This window comes from Chinchilla lanigera, unplaced genomic scaffold, assembly GCF_000276665.1.
Source record: "Chinchilla lanigera isolate Chin_1 unplaced genomic scaffold, ChiLan1.0 scaffold00056, whole genome shotgun sequence".
NCBI classification, from domain to species: Eukaryota; Metazoa; Chordata; class Mammalia; order Rodentia; family Chinchillidae; genus Chinchilla; species Chinchilla lanigera.
The window spans coordinates 4941418-4962883 of NW_004955457.1; the positions used below are offsets into that span (position 1 = coordinate 4941418).

At 35.9% G+C, this 21466-nt stretch overlaps 1 protein-coding gene across 1 annotated transcript in view; it reads right to left on the reverse strand.

The window, feature by feature from the left end:
- Cps1 (carbamoyl-phosphate synthase 1, mitochondrial) overlaps positions 1–19967 on the reverse strand; it is a 113269-nt gene extending 93302 nt beyond the window's left edge. Inside the window, exons 1-4 of the mRNA XM_005396941.2 lie at positions 19683–19967; positions 4299–4402; positions 1160–1304; positions 194–283 (exon numbers count right to left, since the gene is read on the reverse strand). Of these exons, the coding sequence (XP_005396998.1) occupies positions 194–283; positions 1160–1304; positions 4299–4402; positions 19683–19805 (462 nt within the window). The 5' untranslated portion in view covers positions 19806–19967. The remainder of the gene's footprint in view (positions 1–193; positions 284–1159; positions 1305–4298; positions 4403–19682) is intronic.
- Between the last annotated feature and the right edge of the window lie 1499 nt (positions 19968–21466).

Genomic DNA, 21466 nt, shown 5'->3' on the forward strand with positions numbered 1-21466 from the left:
AAGAAAGAAAGAAAGAAAGAAAGAAAGAAAGAAAGAAAGAAAGAAAGAAAGAAAGAAAGAAAAGATCCCAAACTTCCAAACTTCCCCAACTTTCTCATCTGTTCCACCCTATTGAATCTCCACATACCTTTCCAAATTGGCACAGACCCAGCAAGTGTCCCTAGGTGCCTGGGTGCCCTACCATCGTCCTCACCTTTTCCTCCTTCAGCCACTGCCCTAAGCTCTTGGTAGCCAGCCAGTGGTTGTAGTCCTTGCTGTAGTTCAGCACCAGCAAACCTGCAACCTGGAAAGGCAGGCAGTCGTTCAGCGGTCATATACTGCTGTCCCTCTGCTGTGACTCACTTTGAAAGTCAGTTTGCATTTACAAGAAATACTTTTTTGTATCTGCTGATATGAGACATAAAATTTTAGAAATAGGAAAAACAAAAGGTTACCCAGACTTTTATTTTTAAATATATAATTGTTTCTTTTATCTGTGCGGGAGGAGGTTACCTGGATTGTTGAATGCTGAGACTAAGCCAGTCTTTCTTCTTGGCACTCTGCACTTTTCCCCTATTTCATCTATCAATAATTGGACTCAGACTTATTTAATAAAAATAAAGGATAAAATAATTTTCTTTATGTAAACACAAAGTAAACTGAGACATTTGGGGGGAAATTGTGAGAAATACCAAGAGTTAACTAAATGATGGCCCAAGTCACCCCAAAATACAGTGGTGAAAAATGGTCAATTTGGCGTATAAAGTTTTGAATTGTTCACACGGTTCCTGTTACCAAAATATTACCCAAATTCCTTTGACTGGGAAATCTTCATGTATCTACTTTTATACTGGCCTATGAACGATCTCTTATTTATTCTCTAAAATTGACGATATTTGAAAGTGAACAACGGATGGAGAGTTAAGTATTGTAAAATATGATTCTTTATCAGTTCTTATTGCTTAGCTACTGTTTGGACTTTTAATAACATTTTTCCAAACTAAGTTAAGATTAAAGCATTAAAATCTAAACTATCTTGAGAAATGAAACTCAAAATAATCTCAAATTAAAGATTATTCTCATATACTTAGAAATAAAGTTGAGTATAGGAATTCTTACAAATTAGTCATTTATACCCCCTTCAAATTGAGACTGCTTAAATAATCATCCTTGGTACTACCTTAATTCCATCAGACTCCAAATATTTGCTAAGTCCAAGTTCATCCTGTGCGGAAGTGTCCGGCACTCCACCATTCCCAATAATAGGGTTGGCCATTGTGAGAATCTGTCCTTTGTAGGCAGGGTCAGTGAGAGCTTCCGGGTACCTGGGTGAGCATGCCAAAAATAAACACCAACAGAAAAGTGTATTCAGCTACAAAACTAAAATCTACATACAAACTCTGAATCTCTGAATTCTTAAAAATTAAAGAAGAGGAGATGAAAGTCCCATAAGCCTGTTTCTGGATTTCACCAAAGCTAGGTAATTTTTATGTCAACATATCAAAATTTATCATGCTACAACTAACACCAAAAGAACACTGATTCTCACGTACTAAAGCATAATCTTACATAATTTTAATTCCTTTGTTGTTTTAGAAATGCTTCAATTCTTTTAAAATTCTTTTATACCACTTTAATTTTTAAAAACATTGCTCCCTTATTTAAATTCTACCCTATTTACAGATTGTGAAGATTCCCATTGACTGCTAGATACCAGTGAAGCTTAACTTGTATTTGCTGTTGAGAGCAGTCAGTTTCACCAAGATATTAACTAAAAATCAAAAAGTATTTTTCAATATCTTTTTAAGGTACTGATGACTATCCTGACTATATCAGTGATAGTTGGAGGGGTATATATTTATCAAAACTCAGTAAACATTTAAAAAGAAATGAGTTCACTTATGAAAGAATAAACAAAGTTTTTAAACATTTTAATCTTAGAAAAAAGTACAGTATACAAATGTGGGAGTTATCTACAATTTATTAATATATCAGTTTCATAAAACTTGACCTGAAGTATCTATAGCCTCTAAATTAATAGATTTGAAACAGTTCGTCTAGTATTGATAAGTAATTAGGGAAGAATGCAGAAAGAATACATTTTAAAGTTGAAGAAGCCATATCTGTATCTATTCCACACACTTGGGAACATTACAACTGTTTTTTTTTCTTCCTTCTTATATTCTGTGTTCCTGTAGATTGAGTTAAACCAAGTATTTCTTGTAGATTACTACTGAAAGTGAATTTAGGTGTTGAAGGGGACAGAATCGACAACCTCAAAACCAATAAAATTCAGCTCAGGCAGTAGTCAACATAAATTCTTCAAACCCATCCAGAACCAGTTCCTACCAGAACTAACTTTGTCAACAGAGCACTTAGTCTTTCAGCTCTGCAATCCCTAGGGCGACTCCAATGATGTGGTATTTATCCACAGCCTCCACCCGCTAATTTCTCAAATGCCTCTCACCTGTCAGGAACTAATAATTTCTAACTGAGGCTTACACACAATATAAATGCATTCCTTGAAGATGAAAAACAAAATAACCTCCTTAATGATCAAGCATTTACTAAGTGAGCCGTGTGACGGACGAAAGCTGCATTTCTCAATGGAAAACAGTCTGTGGAATAATTTTATAAATAAATGTCTTCTTCTACATCAAACAAAAACGTTAATTTTTAAGTTTTCTTGCTTTTCTTCTTTATTCCCATAAAAGAACTGACCGTTTCCTTTAAACCTGTGCTTACAGCACCCTTCAGTAAATGAATAAATGCAGCCTCTCCCACAGAACTGCAATGTAAGAAGCAAATTAATCCATCAGGTCCTGTTTGACTTTTGTGATGTGACAAGATTTATTACCCGTAATCTATCATTGATAAGAAAACTCTAGTGCCCTCCATCATTCTGATCTATATTAAACAGTTGTTTGTTGGCAGGTATATTAACACAGCTAGTAATTAGTGCTGTCGAAAAGCTTAAATAATGGCTTAGTGAGGCAAAACTTTACACACAGGTTTCATACACTGTAATTTAATGTTCTCACTAGTGAAACTGGTTTAAAAACTATCTAATACTCTTCATTTCACACAGACAGGCAAGAGTTTTGGAAAGAATATGCATTAATAACATAATGACAGCTGGATCAATCAATATCTTCTAGTTAACCCAATACCCTCTTGCCTTCACAAGGCTAACTTGAATTTCCCTAACAAATTCATAAAATATATCAAGGTTGTTTTATGGAATCTCTAACATAAACCCTTTGAAAAAAAATCTAGTCACTTCTGTAGATTCATTGTTTTAAATCCTCAGCTGTGAACTACTGTCTAATCCAGCCTCCTTAAATTTCAAATAAAAAAACCAAAACTCAGAAACATTAATTGATGTTCTCAGTATCACATCACCAGTTATCATTAGAATCTAGACCAGACTAGGCATAGTGGCGCACATGTACAACCCTTGCTGGCTGAGGCAGCGTTGTGCATTTGAGGTCAGTTTAGGCAACTTAGCAAGACCTTGTCTCAAAATAAAAAATAACAAGGGCCGATGATGTAACTCAGCAGAGTTCTTGCTCAGCATGCATGGGGCCCTGGATTTAAAAAGTGAAAGCCAAAAACTGAGACCAGAACTTCAGCTTCTTGGCTCCCAGATGAATACAAACATTTCTGGACTAGCCAGAAATTTCAGGACTAGCCCAGTGATTTTTGTAGCTACCCTTATCTTCCTTACCATAACTCAATAGATCTTAAGTGCTAAGCTCAGTCATGATCAATAATTATTAAAAATACTAGGTCTATGTGCTTACCCTCACATTGATTATTTTTAAGGCAGTAAGTACATCTGCTGGTTCATCTTTCTTGAGTACAAAATTATATGAAACATTGAAAGACTTACTTATCTCCTTATTGAATTATAATATTTCATATTGCATGTACAAAACTGTTTCTTAACTTTAATAATGGAATGGCAGTGGCACGTGCTATCCGTTCTTTTCCCTGTTCCGCTGTTCAGATCCGTATCCCCTAAGAGGCAGATAGTAATCTCATTTATCCTGTGTCTTCACAGCATAAGTTTCTAGAATGAATTTCATTCTTTTCTTCCCAGGGACCCAGTGGAGCACCCATGTCCTCATTATTTGCATTAGCAGGACACTCAGGTCAAAACCTCTGATCAGGGAGGGCTGCAGTCTGTTGTGCACAAGGCACAGGGGAGTAAGTGGTCTGATGATACTGTGATTCTGTGTCCCCTCCGGGAGTAACATCAGCCAGATATCCCTCTACAGAGTGAAAGAATAAAGCCTCGCAAGAGATGCATTACTCACCCTCCCAGGCCAGTATTAAAAACCACTTCACCAGCAACTGAGGATGGATGGCCAAAGGAGTAGCCTTTCATCTTCGTTCCATCTTCAAGGACAATGTGTGCTGTCTGTGCCCAAAAAATCAGTTGTATGAACCTTAGTAGAATACAAACTACAACACGCACACACACACACACACACACACACACACACACACACGTTTCAAAGGTAAAATATAAAGCATATTAAAGAAATGCACAGTATATTTAATGAAACCATATTTCCCAGATTTGGGATTGTTCTTTTGCTTCTTGTCACTTTTCTTCCAAGATATGGCTCTTGTCACCTGGCAGATTTTTGTTTTGCTTGAAAGAGGAACCGAAGCATGTCAATACATTGCCTATTTTAAAACTACTTGTAGAGTTGTTGACAAGCCAGAAAGGCTTCAGTTTAGCTGAAATGCTATGGCCTATCTTTCCCTCCTTAGTATTCCCTAGCTTCACTCCAGTATAGCTTTAAGGGAAGTTCGTGAGCTTGCAAAAGCATTGTGAATTGTACCATGTAGCACACAGCTCACCCTCACTCCAATGTTTAGAGGTGGAAGAAATCTTCAAGATTATCTATCACACAGTGCTCCACATAGCTCTTATATTTGATGGAGTTGTCCAGGGGCTGCCCTCTTCACACCAGCATTATGGTTGTGAAGAAGCTGGAGTTTTTTCATTTTTAGTATTGATACAAAAGCAAGCACTATGGAACACTCTACAAGCATATCATTATTTTGCTTTTCATTAGAGTTAATTACATCCATGTCTGGTTCCCTCTTTAGACTACGGGCATTCTGAATTTGATTGCTTTGCCATGTTAATCTTTGAATCAGACTCTATAAAATTCTTGCCTAAGAAAAGGGACAATTAGAGAAACATCTAGAAAGCAGATTTTATCCCCTCCTCATAAATACTCTAAACTCTCCCAGTGAAATAATTTAAATCTAACTCCCAATTGCCATAAATCCAGGGGAGAGAAAAATGTCTTAAACCACACCTGGGAGGCAAGATCTAGACTTCAGAAGACAGTCTCTAGGACAAACTAATTTAAGCCTTGTTTTTAAAAAAACAATCTATGAAGAAAACCATCTCTGTAATAACTGAGGAAATCTTAATAATTTATGCTTGATTATATTAAATAAAAACTTTTGGGATTCATGATAATACTGTACTTTGATTTGTAAGAGTCCATGTCTTTATAAAACTTACATATTAGAATATTAAAGCATCAAATGAATTGATACCTGAGATTTACTTCCAACAGCCTGGAGTTAAGGAGATGGGTACAAATATACTTTTCTAATATTCTTTTTATTCTTTTTATACTTTTAAAAAATAAATTTTTGTTTTAATAACTAAAAAATTTAAAAAATAAAATTATATCAAATTATACTGATTATTAAAAAAAGTTTGACCATGAGTTGAGCTTAGCTTTCTTTTAAATCGGAAGTCTAACATGTGAATTTCAAGTTTGTACTTCTGAGAAAAACTGAAACAAGTTCTGTACTGCACATCTTATACACGCTTGTGTGCGAGAGCATGAGTGTGTATGTGTGTGTGTGTGTGTGTGTGTGTGTGTGTTCATGAGCAGGGTTTACCAAAAAATTGTTGTTCTTTACTGGGCAGCAATCCAATTACCTTCAAACTAAAGTTTTATCTATAGCCTTGGAGCAGGTGCTTGAAATTGCAAGCTTGACACTATCTTTCAGTAGTTGTGGTTTGTTTTCACAGTCACTACGTTTAAAAAAAAGATTTTGGAATTACTCAGCACAAAGGAAAGCACAATAATTAATTTAATTTGAGAGGGGACAAGACTTCTCGGGCATAGATTGGCTTATCACACATGTCTGAATCCTGCTTCTGTGCCTAGGAAATCAACTTTGTATGTCACTTTTAATAACGTTTTTCTTCTTCTATATTTTGCTTCAATTTGTCAATTTTTTGTCTAATTATAATTCGAGATAGAGGTTAGTCATTTTAGGGTGTAAGTGATAGTGTTTGATGAATTTCTGAAGATTATTGTAAGCTATTCTGTGAAGATGATTCTCAATAGGGATGTGTTTATTGGAAAAACCCTCCAAATAACTCTGACATGTATCACTAGGTGAAACCTTTGCTCCAAGTACTGAAAATTCACTCAAAAAATGTTTTCTACTGGAAACATGATATTCTGCTCTTCTGGAATTCTTGTGTAACTGAAATGCTTTCATTTTATGAAAGCAAAAACATTTTCTTAAATAATATGTAACTTTCATGGAATCAAAAAAATATATACTTGGCAAAACAGGTGTAAATTGCAAAATTCAAATATTGTCTATGTGACAGTTTATCTGCTCTCCCCTGATCCATGACTATCTAAAATATCATCTTTGTTTATATTTTCTTTTTGCTTTCCTCTATTCTTTTCTCATCTAAGAATTTCAAATTATCGGATCTTTGGGTTAGTCCTTATTTAAATATTTTAAAGAAAGGTAAAATTACCATAAGCAAATCCAGCTCTTGCTAGCCTGTTCCTAAAATTCTATTTGGTATTTTTTTTTTCTCCTTGGGACTAGTTTTCTACTTTGCTTTCCTTTTTCTAAAGATATATTTGAGGAGACATTTACTGCTGCCTGGAACAGTCCCTGAGATTGTGCTCAATATGTCTTTTGCTCCTTTAATTATATTTTTTGTTCTTTTTGGCAGTTTTTATAGATCTTCCAATTCTCTTTTCCACTACACATTATATTGTTACAAGGCTGCTGTTTATTGCCTACAGTACCCTTTATATTCTTCTTAACTACTCTGGTCTCCAATGAGTTTAAAATGATGAGTACCAATTGACTTATCTATGAATTGATAGAGGCCCTCTGAACAAAGAGACATTATTTAGAATCCCCTTTCCTAGCTAACAGTTCCCCAAATGCTATTTCATCCCAATGAGTCCAAAAGAAATCACATTATTACCACCATAAGATATTTTAGTATACCCTCAATCCTAGTAGACAAAAGTGCACGGCCTAGGAATTAGATTGTAATATTAACTTATAATGTAAGTGCCTACCGTGAGAGCTCTTTGGTATTCTGAAAGCTGTAAGTGAAAAGGAAACCATAATAAAAGGAAATATGTTTACACTTGTAGCATGACAGAAACAGTAACCAAATGATTATATAAATAGTTCGACAAAACAAAGAGATTTATCATGACATGGCTCCTATGTGTCTACATTGCTCATATGACAATGTAGATACTCAAGTCACAAATATCACTGAGTTCCTACCGTGTGCTAAGAACCTTGCTAGGCTCTGGTGATAAATGAACACGTTTCCCCACTGTCCTCGTTTCCTAAAAGAACTATGTATGAACAGGGCTTATGTATGAAACCTGGAAAGGAATATCACCCAAGCATCACCAAAACACCTGGCAATACAAAGACAAATAAAATATCACCCTTCCCTTTGGGGATTTCATCTTTTCTTTTCCATTGGTGCTTAAAATGGTAAAAAATAAAATTTTTGATAAAAAGACTTCTTGTCAAATTTCAAATTTAAAGATTCTTTCAAGTCTTTGCTCAAACGCCACTTTCTTGGCAAGGTCTACTTTGACAACCTCTATTTAGAATTATAATGTGCTCAGAACGCCTGTGGCCTCCTTTGGTTTGCTTTTCCTCATAGTGTAGTAGTTTATTTCCACTACTATGAGGAGAGCAGCCTAACAATAGGGTCAGATAAAAAAACTAATTCAAGTAGCTGGTTAAGCTTAGAAATGTAAGAGAAACAGTAAGAATGAAGGATACAAGGTTAGGGTAACAACAGAAAGCTATGGACTCTTCTTTCCCAGAGGAAGACTCCTATCCAGCATACATTAAATTAGTTACCAGCTCTAACAGTTCCTCCCTACCTTTGGACCCCATTTCAACTGGACTTTGAACCTCCCCTACACCTCAGACCTTGAGAAATGTTAGAAAAGCAGTAGATGGTAGAAACGCGAGTCTCTTTTGAACGCTTAAGCTTCTTTCCTTTGGAACAAGCCCCTTTCTGCACTTTGCCTGTTCGTGTAAGAGCAGGGCAGGGTCCACAGTCTGAATTTCTGTTCAGAATACCTTCATGAGACACATATATCACAAGCTATTTCTTACCATTTCCAATAAAGCTCCTTTAACCTCCTCCTTTTGGCCACAAGCTCAGTTTGTGCAGCATTAACAGTTTCGATCACTGCTTCCTGACACAGCATCCAGTGCCTTACTTATTACCTGTTTTATTTCACTAGAAAGTGAATTTCATGTGGGCAGAGTAGTCACCCTGTTTCATTCACTAATGTGCCTCCAGCTTAAATCAGTGCCTGGGACATAATAAGTAATTAATAAGCTTTGTTCACATTTTAGTGAAACTATATTGTTATTTAACCTGTTTTTGAAGAGTGCTTCTAAATGACTTCAAAATTTAGCCAGAAAAGAAAACTTAGAAAAAAGAAAAGAGAAACACAAGCTTTTCTACCTTATATTCCTCCTCCCCATTACTTCTTTTAACATTAGGAGTCTATTTTTTGTATTATACTTGATGGAAGTTATAGTTCTAACAACATTTCTAATTATTAATTCATTTTTCTCATGTTTAGTTGAACTGTTCTGTAAACTGTAAATACCTAACTCAACATTTTTCTAGTAGTAAACAGCACTCCAAGTATTTCACACCTGAAGATATTAAGTTCCTCAGGATTGCTGACTCTCTCTCCCTTTGTCATCTTTGCCTAACATATCTTGGAAGGAACAATTTTCAAATCACACCTGAGAGTACAAGCTGGATAATAAACTACTTAAATAATATTCCAATTAAAATAGTTTCACCTCAGCACACAGCATTTAATAATTAATAATAATGACTACAACAACTAATAAGTAGTGAGCCATTTGCTCTAGAATTACTGCCACGTTGCATAAAATGTGTCATCACCAGAGGGAAAAGCCCTATCACCATTTACTATTGCCTCCTAACTGTCCCACCCGCTATCAACCTCTCCTTGCTCCCATCCATCCTATGCAGTGCAGTTAAGGCTTTGTTAAACATTTATTGAATAACAGTAGTGGTCAGATTCCTCAAATTTTAGTTCCTTTGTTATTGCCCATTCTTTATATATAATACCTTAGATTCTAACACTCTGTGTCAGACCTTTGTGCATAAATGTTTCCTTGTGACCAGTTTATATCCCACTTAGGCTCTCTAGTGCTCCTGCGATGACCTAAGGATCACTCAAGTCAGAATAAGGACTCACTGTCTTATACTCACATTGCGTTCACTATGTATCTGCTATGTGTTGCTGTGCCTTTTAACTGTTTGAGTTATTTTTTAATCTACCAGATTGATACTTCTGGAATGGACAACTGGAAGCCAAATGCAACACTTCACCTCCACAGAAGCAGCCAGCTGTGGCTCACATAATGCTCTCATCACTATAGACTTGTAGTATGTCTACTACATAGTACATACGTAGTATGTCTAGTAGCACTTGTAGCATGTCTATGTGGTTCATACAGTACAGTCCTCACTACAGATCCAGTCAATGTGTAAAGCTAGGGGGTATTATGTGATATTCAGGTGGTGAAATGCTGACAATCGTGGTTCAAAATAATTATTTGATGCTCACTGGTCTCTGGTTACTTTTACTACTTTTCACCTTCTCTTAAAAGTAAAAGCAGACATTCTCCATAGACATAATCCATGCTAAAGGAAAAAGGAAAGAAATGACCATTTGAGGATGGGGGTGACTATTGTCCAGCAAGTACCCTCGCTTTCCACACCAACCAGGCCTCCTACAGGAAATGTCTTCGAAAGATTCTAGACAATGATTTCTAAATTTCATTTACTTTTTCAAAAAATTGTTTCTTGATCTTTTCTACTTCCTGTCCTCTCCCTTCTTCCCCGTTCCCTCTATCCATGGGTCTCCTTCCCAGTTCCGCATAGTCTATCTCCCTATCTCCTATTGTCTATCTTTGAGTTTGCTCTTTAAATTATTAGTACTTTGGGTTTCTCATGTAAGAGAAACAATTCATATTTAACTTTCTATGCCTGATTTCTTTTACTGGGCATTATGGTCTCAAAATAACTCAGATTTATTCTTCTTTGTCAAAATTTACTGTATATCAGCAGTAAATTTGTTTTAATTCACTGATGTGGTCCCATTAGTGCAATCTTACATTTCTATACCAAATTTGCAAATATTTTACAGCTCATAATTATTCCATTTTTCTCACCCACCCCCAAAATCTAAGGTTGTTGTATTTCTATTATTACTGTTGTTGAGGTTGCTGTTACAGTGCTAGTATGTCCTTGGCATTCAATAAGTATGTGTACAGTTAAATGTTAGAATGGTAATTGTACACTACATATACTTCAGAATTTCCCTAGTGTGAAATCCGTATATTAAGGCACTTCCTTTTAAAAAAAAATAGAATAATACTTATATTAACATTGACCTAAGAACAGACATTTCTCAGGCATATTTTACAGAAGTGAAATGGTCTCTCACTGTGCTACTTCTGCCCTTTAGTTTAATGAAAAACTGTTAAGACAAGCTAAATTTCACATATCTCTGTTGATGAGTGTCTATATGCAGTTGAACAAATTGAATACTTAAATTGCAATAATAAATTTCTACTCTTCTAGGAAAGGATCTTATTTCAAATAAAATTATGAAGCTATATTGGAAAAATAGGATTTGAGACACATTGTGTCACTGAGAGTTCCACTCCAATCTTCTCTCTGAGACATGTTCCCTAATAATAGTTAACAGGAATGAGCAGGGCACTGTCTCTAAAGTTGTTAATGGATTTTTTCATCTAAGCAACAGTGAGTAGGTAACATAAAGATCTCTATTTTATGCTTGAACTAACTGAGCCTTTGGGAAGCAAAGATCAATCCACTAGTAACTGGAGGTGCAGTGACTTCTGAACCGAATCTGATTTATTACCCCTTCTTTCTTTTCTAAGTTTATTTTTCAGTGGAGATAAAAAGCAATTCAATCATGAATTCTAACTTAGCTATAAGAATTTTTAATTCAAAATTGCCATGGATAAGCCATGAGATCCAGGTCAACCAAGAGTTACCTATCTATAAATCTGTATATTGTCGGAGTGAAATGTCAAGTCATTAACTATATCCTATAATCTGAGCAGAACCTGCAGGCTTTGAGAACTATGCACACTGATGCTAAGCCCCAAATTCTCAAGTTCTCAAGAGTGTTGAGGGCCCAGAGTTGAAGTAGACAAGGAGACCATCCTCTCAGCTTCTCCCTCTGGGGCTGCTTTACCCTGAGAAATGTGGTCCATGGATATCTCCTGCTGTCAGTCCCTTTGGGGTCTCTGTCACAGATATCCCCCCACACGGAGGCTGAGCCATCCAGAAGTATAGAAGCACACTCAAGATGGCCGAGAGTTTCTTCTTAAGTTGATTCAGACTTTGTCATGCCAACACCACAATTTATTTTCCGCCTAAGCCTGAAGCCCTGAAGCTTCCATTCACAGAAGTTAATGTGTAATCAACGGGGGACTCTGACACCATCTCAGCCTCTGCTTCCTCACTCGTGATGGCACTTCAGCCACATGGCCCATCAAGACTAATGGTACTCACAAGTGGGTCAACACTCAAGAGCGGAGGCTGCATGTGGGCGTTCACTTTATTTGGCCCACTAAGCACAGGTGTCTTATATAACTGCCTAAAATCCATTCCCACACACCCACCCAGAAGAGGGGAAGGGTTTTATACTTTTCAAAACTCCCGTGATTGACCTTGAGCCAGTGTTTAAAGTGTATCTGCAATAAATAATGCTCACACCTCTTCAAAATTATATTTGCCTTTCCCACTTTGGTTATTATGTTTGCAAAACATGCAAACAAGCCCCCCACTGAAAGAAGGTCAAAGACTACAACCGATATGGTTTATCAAAGAAAATGCATGAAGGTTAGTTTGCACTCACAGTTTGATTTCTTTTACCCTATATTGTAGATATTGTGACTGTGAGTACCCGGTAAGTTATAGAATAAGTACTCAAAAATTGTGTTTTGTGTTCCTTGGTATTTTGTATGAATTTAAATATTAAAGATTGAAATTAAAAATCTCCTTACCCTAGTAATATTAGGTGGTAACTTCTGGTTGCAAATTTTTTAAATAAATATTCATAAGATCATCATTTTCCAACACATGATATTGAAGTGGACTAAAACTTAATTTTTCTATGTATCTGTAATGACTCCGTTTCTAATCGCATACTTTATAATTTGGTTTAGTAACCCATTCTCTAAATTAAACTGAGTTACATAGCTATCTATTTAATTGCCACTCATATTACTTTTAAAATAAGCATTCTAAATTGACCTTCGTCTTGTGTTTTCTAATATGTGTAAGACCTGGGGACTCTTGCATATATTGTAATTTTTACTAAAACATATTTGTGAGAAGGGTTTGCATAAAACTAGAAATTCTAATAAATTCTCAACAGTTGAGGGGTTTTGTTTGTTTATCTGCCTTGGGTGTGGATATTGTTGTTCTCTTTTACCATATCATAAAATACTGTTTATTTATTTGTGTGTTTACTTGCAATGCTGGGAATTGAACCCAAGGCCTCCTGCATGCTAGGCAAGTACTCTACTACTGAGCTACACCCCTAACCCTATTTACTTTGAGATGGGTTCTCACTAAATATCCCACAGTACCCTTAATGTTTTCATCCTCCTTCCTCAACCTCCCAAGTAGCGGGTGTTACTTATATGCACTTCTGCTCCCAAGAAAACATTTCATTTTTCATAACATTATAAAATGTGATCATGCAAAGAGACCTATCACATCTAAAACATCTCATCTCTTTCAGGCTCCTGATTTTTTTCTCAAAGTTAAAATTCATTTTCAAAATTGTATTTATGGGTTTATTTTCATTTTCTAGAAGAGGAATTATTAGCTTTATGGGACCACAAATAAATGACCTGAGTTTGGTACTTTAGTAATCTCACTTTGAGATGACATTTAAGGGATAAAAATTTCAAAGAGTTTTCCAGGATAAAAACATGGCAAGAACGATTAATGGGAGTCACACAATTAAATTCCCCTTTGAATTTCCTTTCAAAAGCTTTTGAAAATGTGTCCCTGGTGCTGTTCTAAAGTGATTTGGAGAGCTTAGCCTTAGGAAGTAAAGTTAAATTTTAAACATATGTCAAAATTAACCTGTAAAAATTTTGCAACAGCCTAATGGCTCTCTCTCTCTGCATTCAGTATTACATTATTAGAAATCATCTAACATTTGTGCATTTGTTGACCTTTATCCTAATACCATTGTGAACTGACATTGAGGATATTGATCATTTACTTTGAACTAATTTCTAGTTTCTGTTAATTTTTTATTCTAGGACACTGGAAATAAGTCAAAATGTAACATTTCTTAGTCTAAAATAGCATTACACTTTTGCATATGTGGAATTTACAGGAGCATATGAGCAAGAACCAAATTGAAAACTGAAAATCAGTATATTTTATTACAAACACATGATAATATTTTGGTGGAAGTGGAAGAAACAATGTCAACTATAAACAACATTGCCTTAAACTGTCCTGTATATAATTTCCAAGAGCCATATAAAGCAAGAATCATTATTATTTGATTTAGATAACCTTTTACAATAATCCAGCAAAAAGGAAAGAAAACAATCAAATTATAGGATACTGAGGCAAAATTCAGTATATGAGTAGGATTTTGAGTAGATAATGAAATCAGAGCAGAGGAAGGATTTAGAACATTCTAAAGCCGGTTTAACCAAGAAGTATGGTTGTGGTTCAATTAACATAAGGACACATGACAGATACACATGAGTATCTGTCATGTGTCCTTATGTGAATTGAGTCACTTACCTACCTGCGAAATAGAAACACAAGCTAAGTTTCTTCCCTGGTTACCAGAATTCACCAATAAAAGTGTTCTGGATGCAATGCCTTAAGCGAAGTCATCAATAAATGTCATAAAACATTTGCATATGAAGCATGAATAGAGGAAAGCTAGTAGTGGAAATGAAAATGGTTTACTCTGGGAATATGACTGTACTGCCGTTGAGTCATTTATCTATGTAAGTTATTTGCATATCAGAAAACTACAGGCCCCATGTGCTTATTTCCATTTTCACCAAGCCCTACAGCTATATAACATATTTGATTTCTAGCTTACCTGATCTTTCTTAGCTATTAGTTTACCTCAGTTCTCAGCCTCTTAATAAATGAACTAAACTTTGAGAAGTGGGAAGCCTTAAGCCAAGCTTTACCTCAGGTAACTACAGTATAGATAAGATGGTAAAAACATAATCACAAAGTGTTCATTTTTGGTAAACAAAATCTTATTTTTCATTCTTAAATTACACTACCAAAATATGAATATTTATAATTCAGAACTATGGCACATTTGCTACATCTTTAAGATATTTAATGAGATTTCTCTGTAATTATGAGTACCTAACAATTCAGGAGTTCCAAGTACTGCAACCACGGTAATCAGTGAAGCCTTACAAAATCTGAAGTCATATGCCTTTAGTTAAATATAAACCAGTGCAGGAGAAGCGAGGTCACAATGTTATTTTACTTGAATAGTTTTATATTCTGGATATTTATAAACAAAAGAGACAGGTTGATGAGTAGTCTTATTCTGTTATATTTCTCATTTTAAATAAAATACAGTATTTATAAAAATTCCATTACAAATCTATTCATGAAGTGCAGATTTTTTAACAAGCACTTACTAAGTATATGCTATGGGGCATATTGCTCGGAATCTGGGGAACAATCTTCAATACTGCACCTACCTTTTACCATAGGGTAATAAATTAGTATAGTCCAATGTTTAGTTCTATATTAGAGAAGAAACTTTTTCAATAAAACTCTCTAATGATGTAGTAACCCTGTAGACTTGTTTATGACAACTTCACATTAGCCAATAACCTCCTTACAAAATTTTAAACATCGGTGTATGGCATTTAATAGGTTTTAAAAAAGAAAAGAGCATAGCCTTGAAAATGTGGTCATGAATTGAGCTCATTTAGATCACACTGAAAAAAAAAATTTCAAGTGTAAGCTGGAGCTCACAAGAATGAGAAGTTTAACACCAAGCCCATGCAGTCTTCCTCAGGGCTTCATCTTTCTAAAGATCTCAAGAAATATGAGTTACAACGTAAACCTAGAAGTAAATTCCAGTATAACCACAGTGTAGGGGATATTGACAACTTTTTCCTGCATGTCTCAACCTTCAGAATAAGTCAGAAATATACAGAAAGTCTAAAGGTTAGGAAACAGCAAAGTAATCGCCATTATTTTCATAGAAGACCTAATTTCAGTTATAAACCATGAAGAATTCTCCCCAAGCATGAACAAATTGGAACTCAAGGAGGGGAGCAAAGGAAACAGGGGTCAAGGCTACATCTTTGAGCCAATTCTTAGCTTTTGATCCAGGCTAGGACTAGGGTAAGGCAAGTGAGATAGGGTGTAATACTCAGAAGGCACCCAACAGACAGCTCCCTTAGCTGTTACACCCTTGTGTCTCATAGACCTCAGTGTAAGCCAATAGGGCTATAGCAATTTCAAATCTTTTGGGTCAAGAAATCCAATATGTCAAGAAAATGTTGCTGACCAAAGAAATAGGTCTGTACATTAGAAAGATATAAAAGGTGGAGAGCATGCATGAACATGTTCAAAAGAGAAGCTACCTCTTCACTGGAAAATTACTTGCACACCAAAGATATGCAATGTTGTCCACCAACCAAACTCATTGTGCAATAGTTCACTTGGGACTGAAACATAATTTACCTTTGAAAAAACTGGATTACCTCAGATGAAATTCAGCCCTAAAATGTATCCATAGGCAATAAAAGTCTATTACAATAGTTATTCTGAAAAGTATGTGATAACCTTACTACTATACCTAGCCCTACCTCTGATGTGTGCAAAGAGGCTCCAATATAATAACAAATCTTATTTCCCACGAATAACTTTTACAGCTGCTACAATATAACTAAATGATTCTAATTGCAGGAGGTTTTGCAGTTGCCAATTTCTAATCAAATAACAATAGCTCCTCCAGATTGACTTAAGTAGAAATTTCTATGATGGAATCAGAATATAAAATCTTGCAAAGTGAAACCCCTTGAATGGGGTATAATGATTCCTATGGCTCATTTGTATCTGAAGTACCAGAGAGGACACTTGGGCTGTTAGGTGCTGGGCTTAATTATAACACAACTCACCATTTCTAAAAGCAAGTGGATTAATGTTACAAGCAGTACTTATTGAACGCTTTTCTATTCTTGGGGAACTTAACCTTTTCAATTTAATACATTTGATTTCCAAATTCATTTGAAAGTAAAAATAAAACTGTTTGGTCTTGGTGACTTTCCCAAGTTTGTGGACCCAGAATTTTTAAAAAGTTTCTTGTGCATTTCTTATAAACTTGTTTTACTTATCTCATTCCTATATATTCCCATGATACAGTTTCTATATTTTTTGGACAATTAAATAATTAATTAAATAGGATATTCTGGTATATATTCTGCCTCTAGAATCAAATTTTCCATAATGAAAAAAAGACATTTGCTTTATGACCCTTCGGTCTGATTCATTATAAGAAATACCTTCTTAGAGATAAGTTTGCTACTAAAGCAAAGGTGGAAGGCTCATTTGTAATTCTGTAAGAATTCTTACCATATGTCATTGTAATAATTTGTAGTACAATGAAAACATTAGGATGCTTATCTAACACCCCCACACACACTAAGTCCTTTTACGGAATGGATAAAACATATTTGTGAAATATCTTTTTGCTTTGAAGTGTCTCATAGGTTTTCAATCACTGATTTTGCATGATGACCACACAATCTTCTGAATAAATCAAGATCTGTTTCCACAGTACAGGTAACAAAATTTAGGCTCAGAAAATGTGTGAATTACCAAGGTCAGGAAACGTGTAACAGAGGTTAGAATCCAGACCTTTGATTCCCCGCTATACTGTTACAACTGGCTGAATGCAATAATGAGCATTGAACACTTTCAATATTAATAGAAAAGAGATTATAGCCTCTAAAACTTTTATGTTTTATGGTTGTTGATCACTTATACCCTTGACACCAGCTATCTTTAAAATATAGAACACCTTGAAATTCTTCCCCTTCGCTCCAAGTGAATTACACAACTGTGTCTCTTGGCAAGGCACACTCTATAAATATTAGCCAGGAGCAAATATGCAAGGAAGCACCACTGAAAAATACAAGTACATCACTGCTGTCGTCAAATCCACCCTCTCTCTCTCTGTCAGCAAGGGAAGAGGGAAAGTGACCTCTAAAGACACTGAAAAGACAACTGAACTTACAGGGCAATGCTAACAGGTCTGAGCATGGAGTGCCTTTCACAATCCATTTATCACCTATGACTAGCGAAAATGCGGCTAACCTGTAGTGACTGTTCTCACTGCCCTTCACCGACCATATCATAAGTACATCCTAATGATTCTAACTATGTTTAAAATATGGTGCCCTTCTGAAGAAAGTTGAGTTTTTAAAGGGAGACTGGGGAAAAAGATAGGTAGAATATGATCACAAAGCAAGCGAATAACCCAGGTCCCCTTGGACTGCATATGGAATTTTAATTCACTATGGTGAAGTTCAAGAACTTCTATTTTTCATGCCTGGCATTCCTCCAAAACCCGCGCAAGTAATGACTGAGGGTGAGTAATGACTTTTGTTCCATGGTATGATGGCTTATTCCTCCTACAAATTTGTCATTCTTAGCTGTGCACTGTGGCAAACCCTTGAAACAGATCTGCCCCCAGGAGCTAGAACTGCTTTCACAGTAGTGCATCCACATAATTAGATCATTTGTGTTGGGGTTGCTGTTGTAGCAAAGCACTGATTATGATCTGGGAGAACTGGCTTCTAATCTCAGTCACTTCTGCCATTTTGAAGTAATCACTCCATTTCTGTTTCTGGGTTCTAACTGAGACACACCGATCCTTACCCACCTACTTCTGTAAGAAGAAAAATGATACTCCAAGCATTCCAAATTTTGAGTCTTAGAAGACACCTATAACCAAAAGTGATATCATTTTCATTATTGCTTATTTTCCCAGAGATAATATACAACTATCCTTGAGACACCACTAACACTAAACTAAAATCAAATATCCACTTTCTCAGTTTGTATCTAGTTATAGTATTTTTACGAAGGTTTAGAATGTACTATTTTCTGGTTTTCTTGTTATAATTAAACTGAATCCAAAAAATATGTTTTCCTTAGAATACTTAATTGCAAATGATAGTTTCTTATACTCCTTTTAGAATCTTCTCAGTGTGGAAGTTGAATTTGCTAACACCCCACTGATGCTACTACAAGTATCATTTCCTTTCTGCTGGGATGAATTTCTCTGTCTCCATTTTCATTCTCTGTCTCCCTCTCCCTCTCCCTCACCCTGTCCTTCCATTCCTCCCTCCCTCCCATCCTTTCCCCACTTCAATCCCTGGAGACTATAGGAATCTATAGGCACTGCTTAGCCCTACAAGTGTCAGGACTGAAAGGCACTGAATCCTGAGTAACCTAAGAAGTGAAAGCTGGGAAAGCATCTAGAACATTTTTAGTCAACCCAGTGAGCACACTAAACGTAAGCAGGACACTCAAGTCTATTCTAACCTATTTTCCTATCAACATAAAGAGGGTTTGTTCCTATTTCATGTTTTACAATTCTTACTACAGAAGAAGTAGTATGTAAGCTACTGTGATTACTTGTGGACAGACAGACTTATCAGCTGCTATTTACCTCAGTGTCTTAATCTGCACAAATAACAATAAAATCAAACTTTCTTAAAGAAGGGTTAAGAAGAGGAAAATTCTATGGCAGTCTCTACATAAAGACCTATAATTATCAAAATTACATAGATACTTTCCTTCCAAAATTTTTTAAAATAACATTTCCAAGGGAGCATTCCAAAGAGCCATCACAGAATATGACTTAACACACTATTACAACAATGTGACCTTGCACATATAAGCAGCTCCATTTTTTAGACCCACACTATCAACAATTGAATCTAGGAACAGAGGAGCAATGAGAGAGTAAAAATATTCGTCTTCTAGTGGTATACTTAAATTTGCATTTTCACAGGAACTGTGGCCATTCCACATGTTAAAAAGTACTGGTAATTTTACTCAGAAAAAAATTACAATGAGCATTTGCTAAATTAGTAGGTTCTACAGTAAAATGAATATCAGTAAATCAGCACTTTGGAACTATGTTCACATCTGTATTTTCTTTGGAAAGGTACCTTCGCTTCACCGCAACACTGTTGATGTTAGAAAGAAGAAATATGGGTGTTACCTGGGCAGGGAGGTGGTGGCTGCCTGAGCTGAAGTAGTTCCATCGGCGCACGGTCACGTTGGTCAAGCACAAACCACTTCTCAGTGTCTTCACCACTCGGTAAGCTGTCAAAATCCTCGTCATTTTGAAGATGGATTGTGACTAAAGCTAAACGAAATCACATATATGTTATGAGACTTTTGTTGCAAGACTTTTGACTTGATGTCCAAGAAGGCTGGGGAGGAAGCAGTGTCAACAGGGTGCAAGCCTGACTGCACAGAGTTCTTTAGATTTCCATTCATTCTGCCATTAAATGTTCACCCACGGCTCCTCCTCCTCTGAGCCCCTCCTCCCACAGTGAGGCCTAGAGATGTCTCATGAACATGTAATACAAATTGCAACACGTCCAGTACTACCTTCTCCTGCTGAGGTAATGCTAGTGTGTTAGAAAAACAGTTGCCCATCAAAGAAATTGCTTAGGCAACTGAATAGAGTGACCTAAACTCTGTGGCCAGTCTTATCCTAAAGAGTAGCAAATTTCTAAAAATGCTAAAGATCAAGGGCTTTTGTTTCTGTTATACGTGATGCCTAATTTGCCTCAAAAGAGACTGTGGGTTTCCCAAAAAGCCTAAGCCTCACCATCGTTTCCTTGGAAAAAGATAATGGAAGCCATAGACAGGTTTTTAAAAATCAAAATAAACTTTAACCCACAAGTAGACAGTAAACTGTTCTTCATAGTTTTGGAAGTTAAGAGGGCAGTGTATCATATTCTTACTATTGCATTGTTTGGTGTTCCAAATTTTAAAGCTATCAATAATAGCAGGTAAAATGCAACTGGAGAAAAGTAACTCATTATATCTATCAAAAGTCTGTTAAATCTGTAAGAAGTATATGAAAGAATGGGTCAACACTGACTTTAAGATAAGCATGTTTCCTGTCAAAATTTTTTAGTTATTAAAATGGTGCTTATGTTTCAAGAAAGTAAAGTTGATTCACTTAACCCTTCCATCAGGCAGTCAAAGTGTCTCATGGCTGGTGGGATCTCTCATGTAAGTCACCATTCTCTGAGGAAGCACCACACACTATGTTTTGACATCCTTGCAAAGGAATCCAAGAAGTAACAGCAAAGAAGCTCATCCTGAGGCTTTCCACAACAGAAAAGAGGACATAAACTCACGCAGGCATTGCAAATCTGACCCACAGGAAAGCAGGGCCAGAAAGAGGGTAGGGAGCAAGGTAGGTGTTTAAAAAATTACTGAAACAGAACAAAGTTTAAGCTACGTCTTCTCCCATAACAAATTAGCACATCAACATCCTCTGAGGTCAAACTCCATGGCTCTGATGACTTTGCAAACTGAACATAATAGTCTCATACTAATAAATATAAGAAATTAGTAAAATAACTAACCTTATGGAAGTGTACAGCAAATGCAATGGGAAAAGAAATAGAAGGGAAAAGAAATAAGGGGAGATTTAGCTCCTTTTGCATATATAGTCAAGTTTAAGTATGTGATTATGTTGGGCTATATTTTGAAGGTTACAAGTACTCCATTTAGATGGAGCTTAGGAAAAAAGACCAGAAAGGGCAACAGAGGAAACAGTATGGAAGGATAGAATTATACAGCATATTTTTTAAACTGAGCCTGAAAAAACCTAGATGCGGGGTACATAAGTCAATACTATGTCACAGAAGACTTTGTGGCCTCAGAGACACTTGCCCTTCACTCCTAGTGTTCTTCACAATTGTAGAAGTGTTTTGAATAAGAAATTAACGTGAACTGGGCCAGAGATATAGCTCAGTGGCA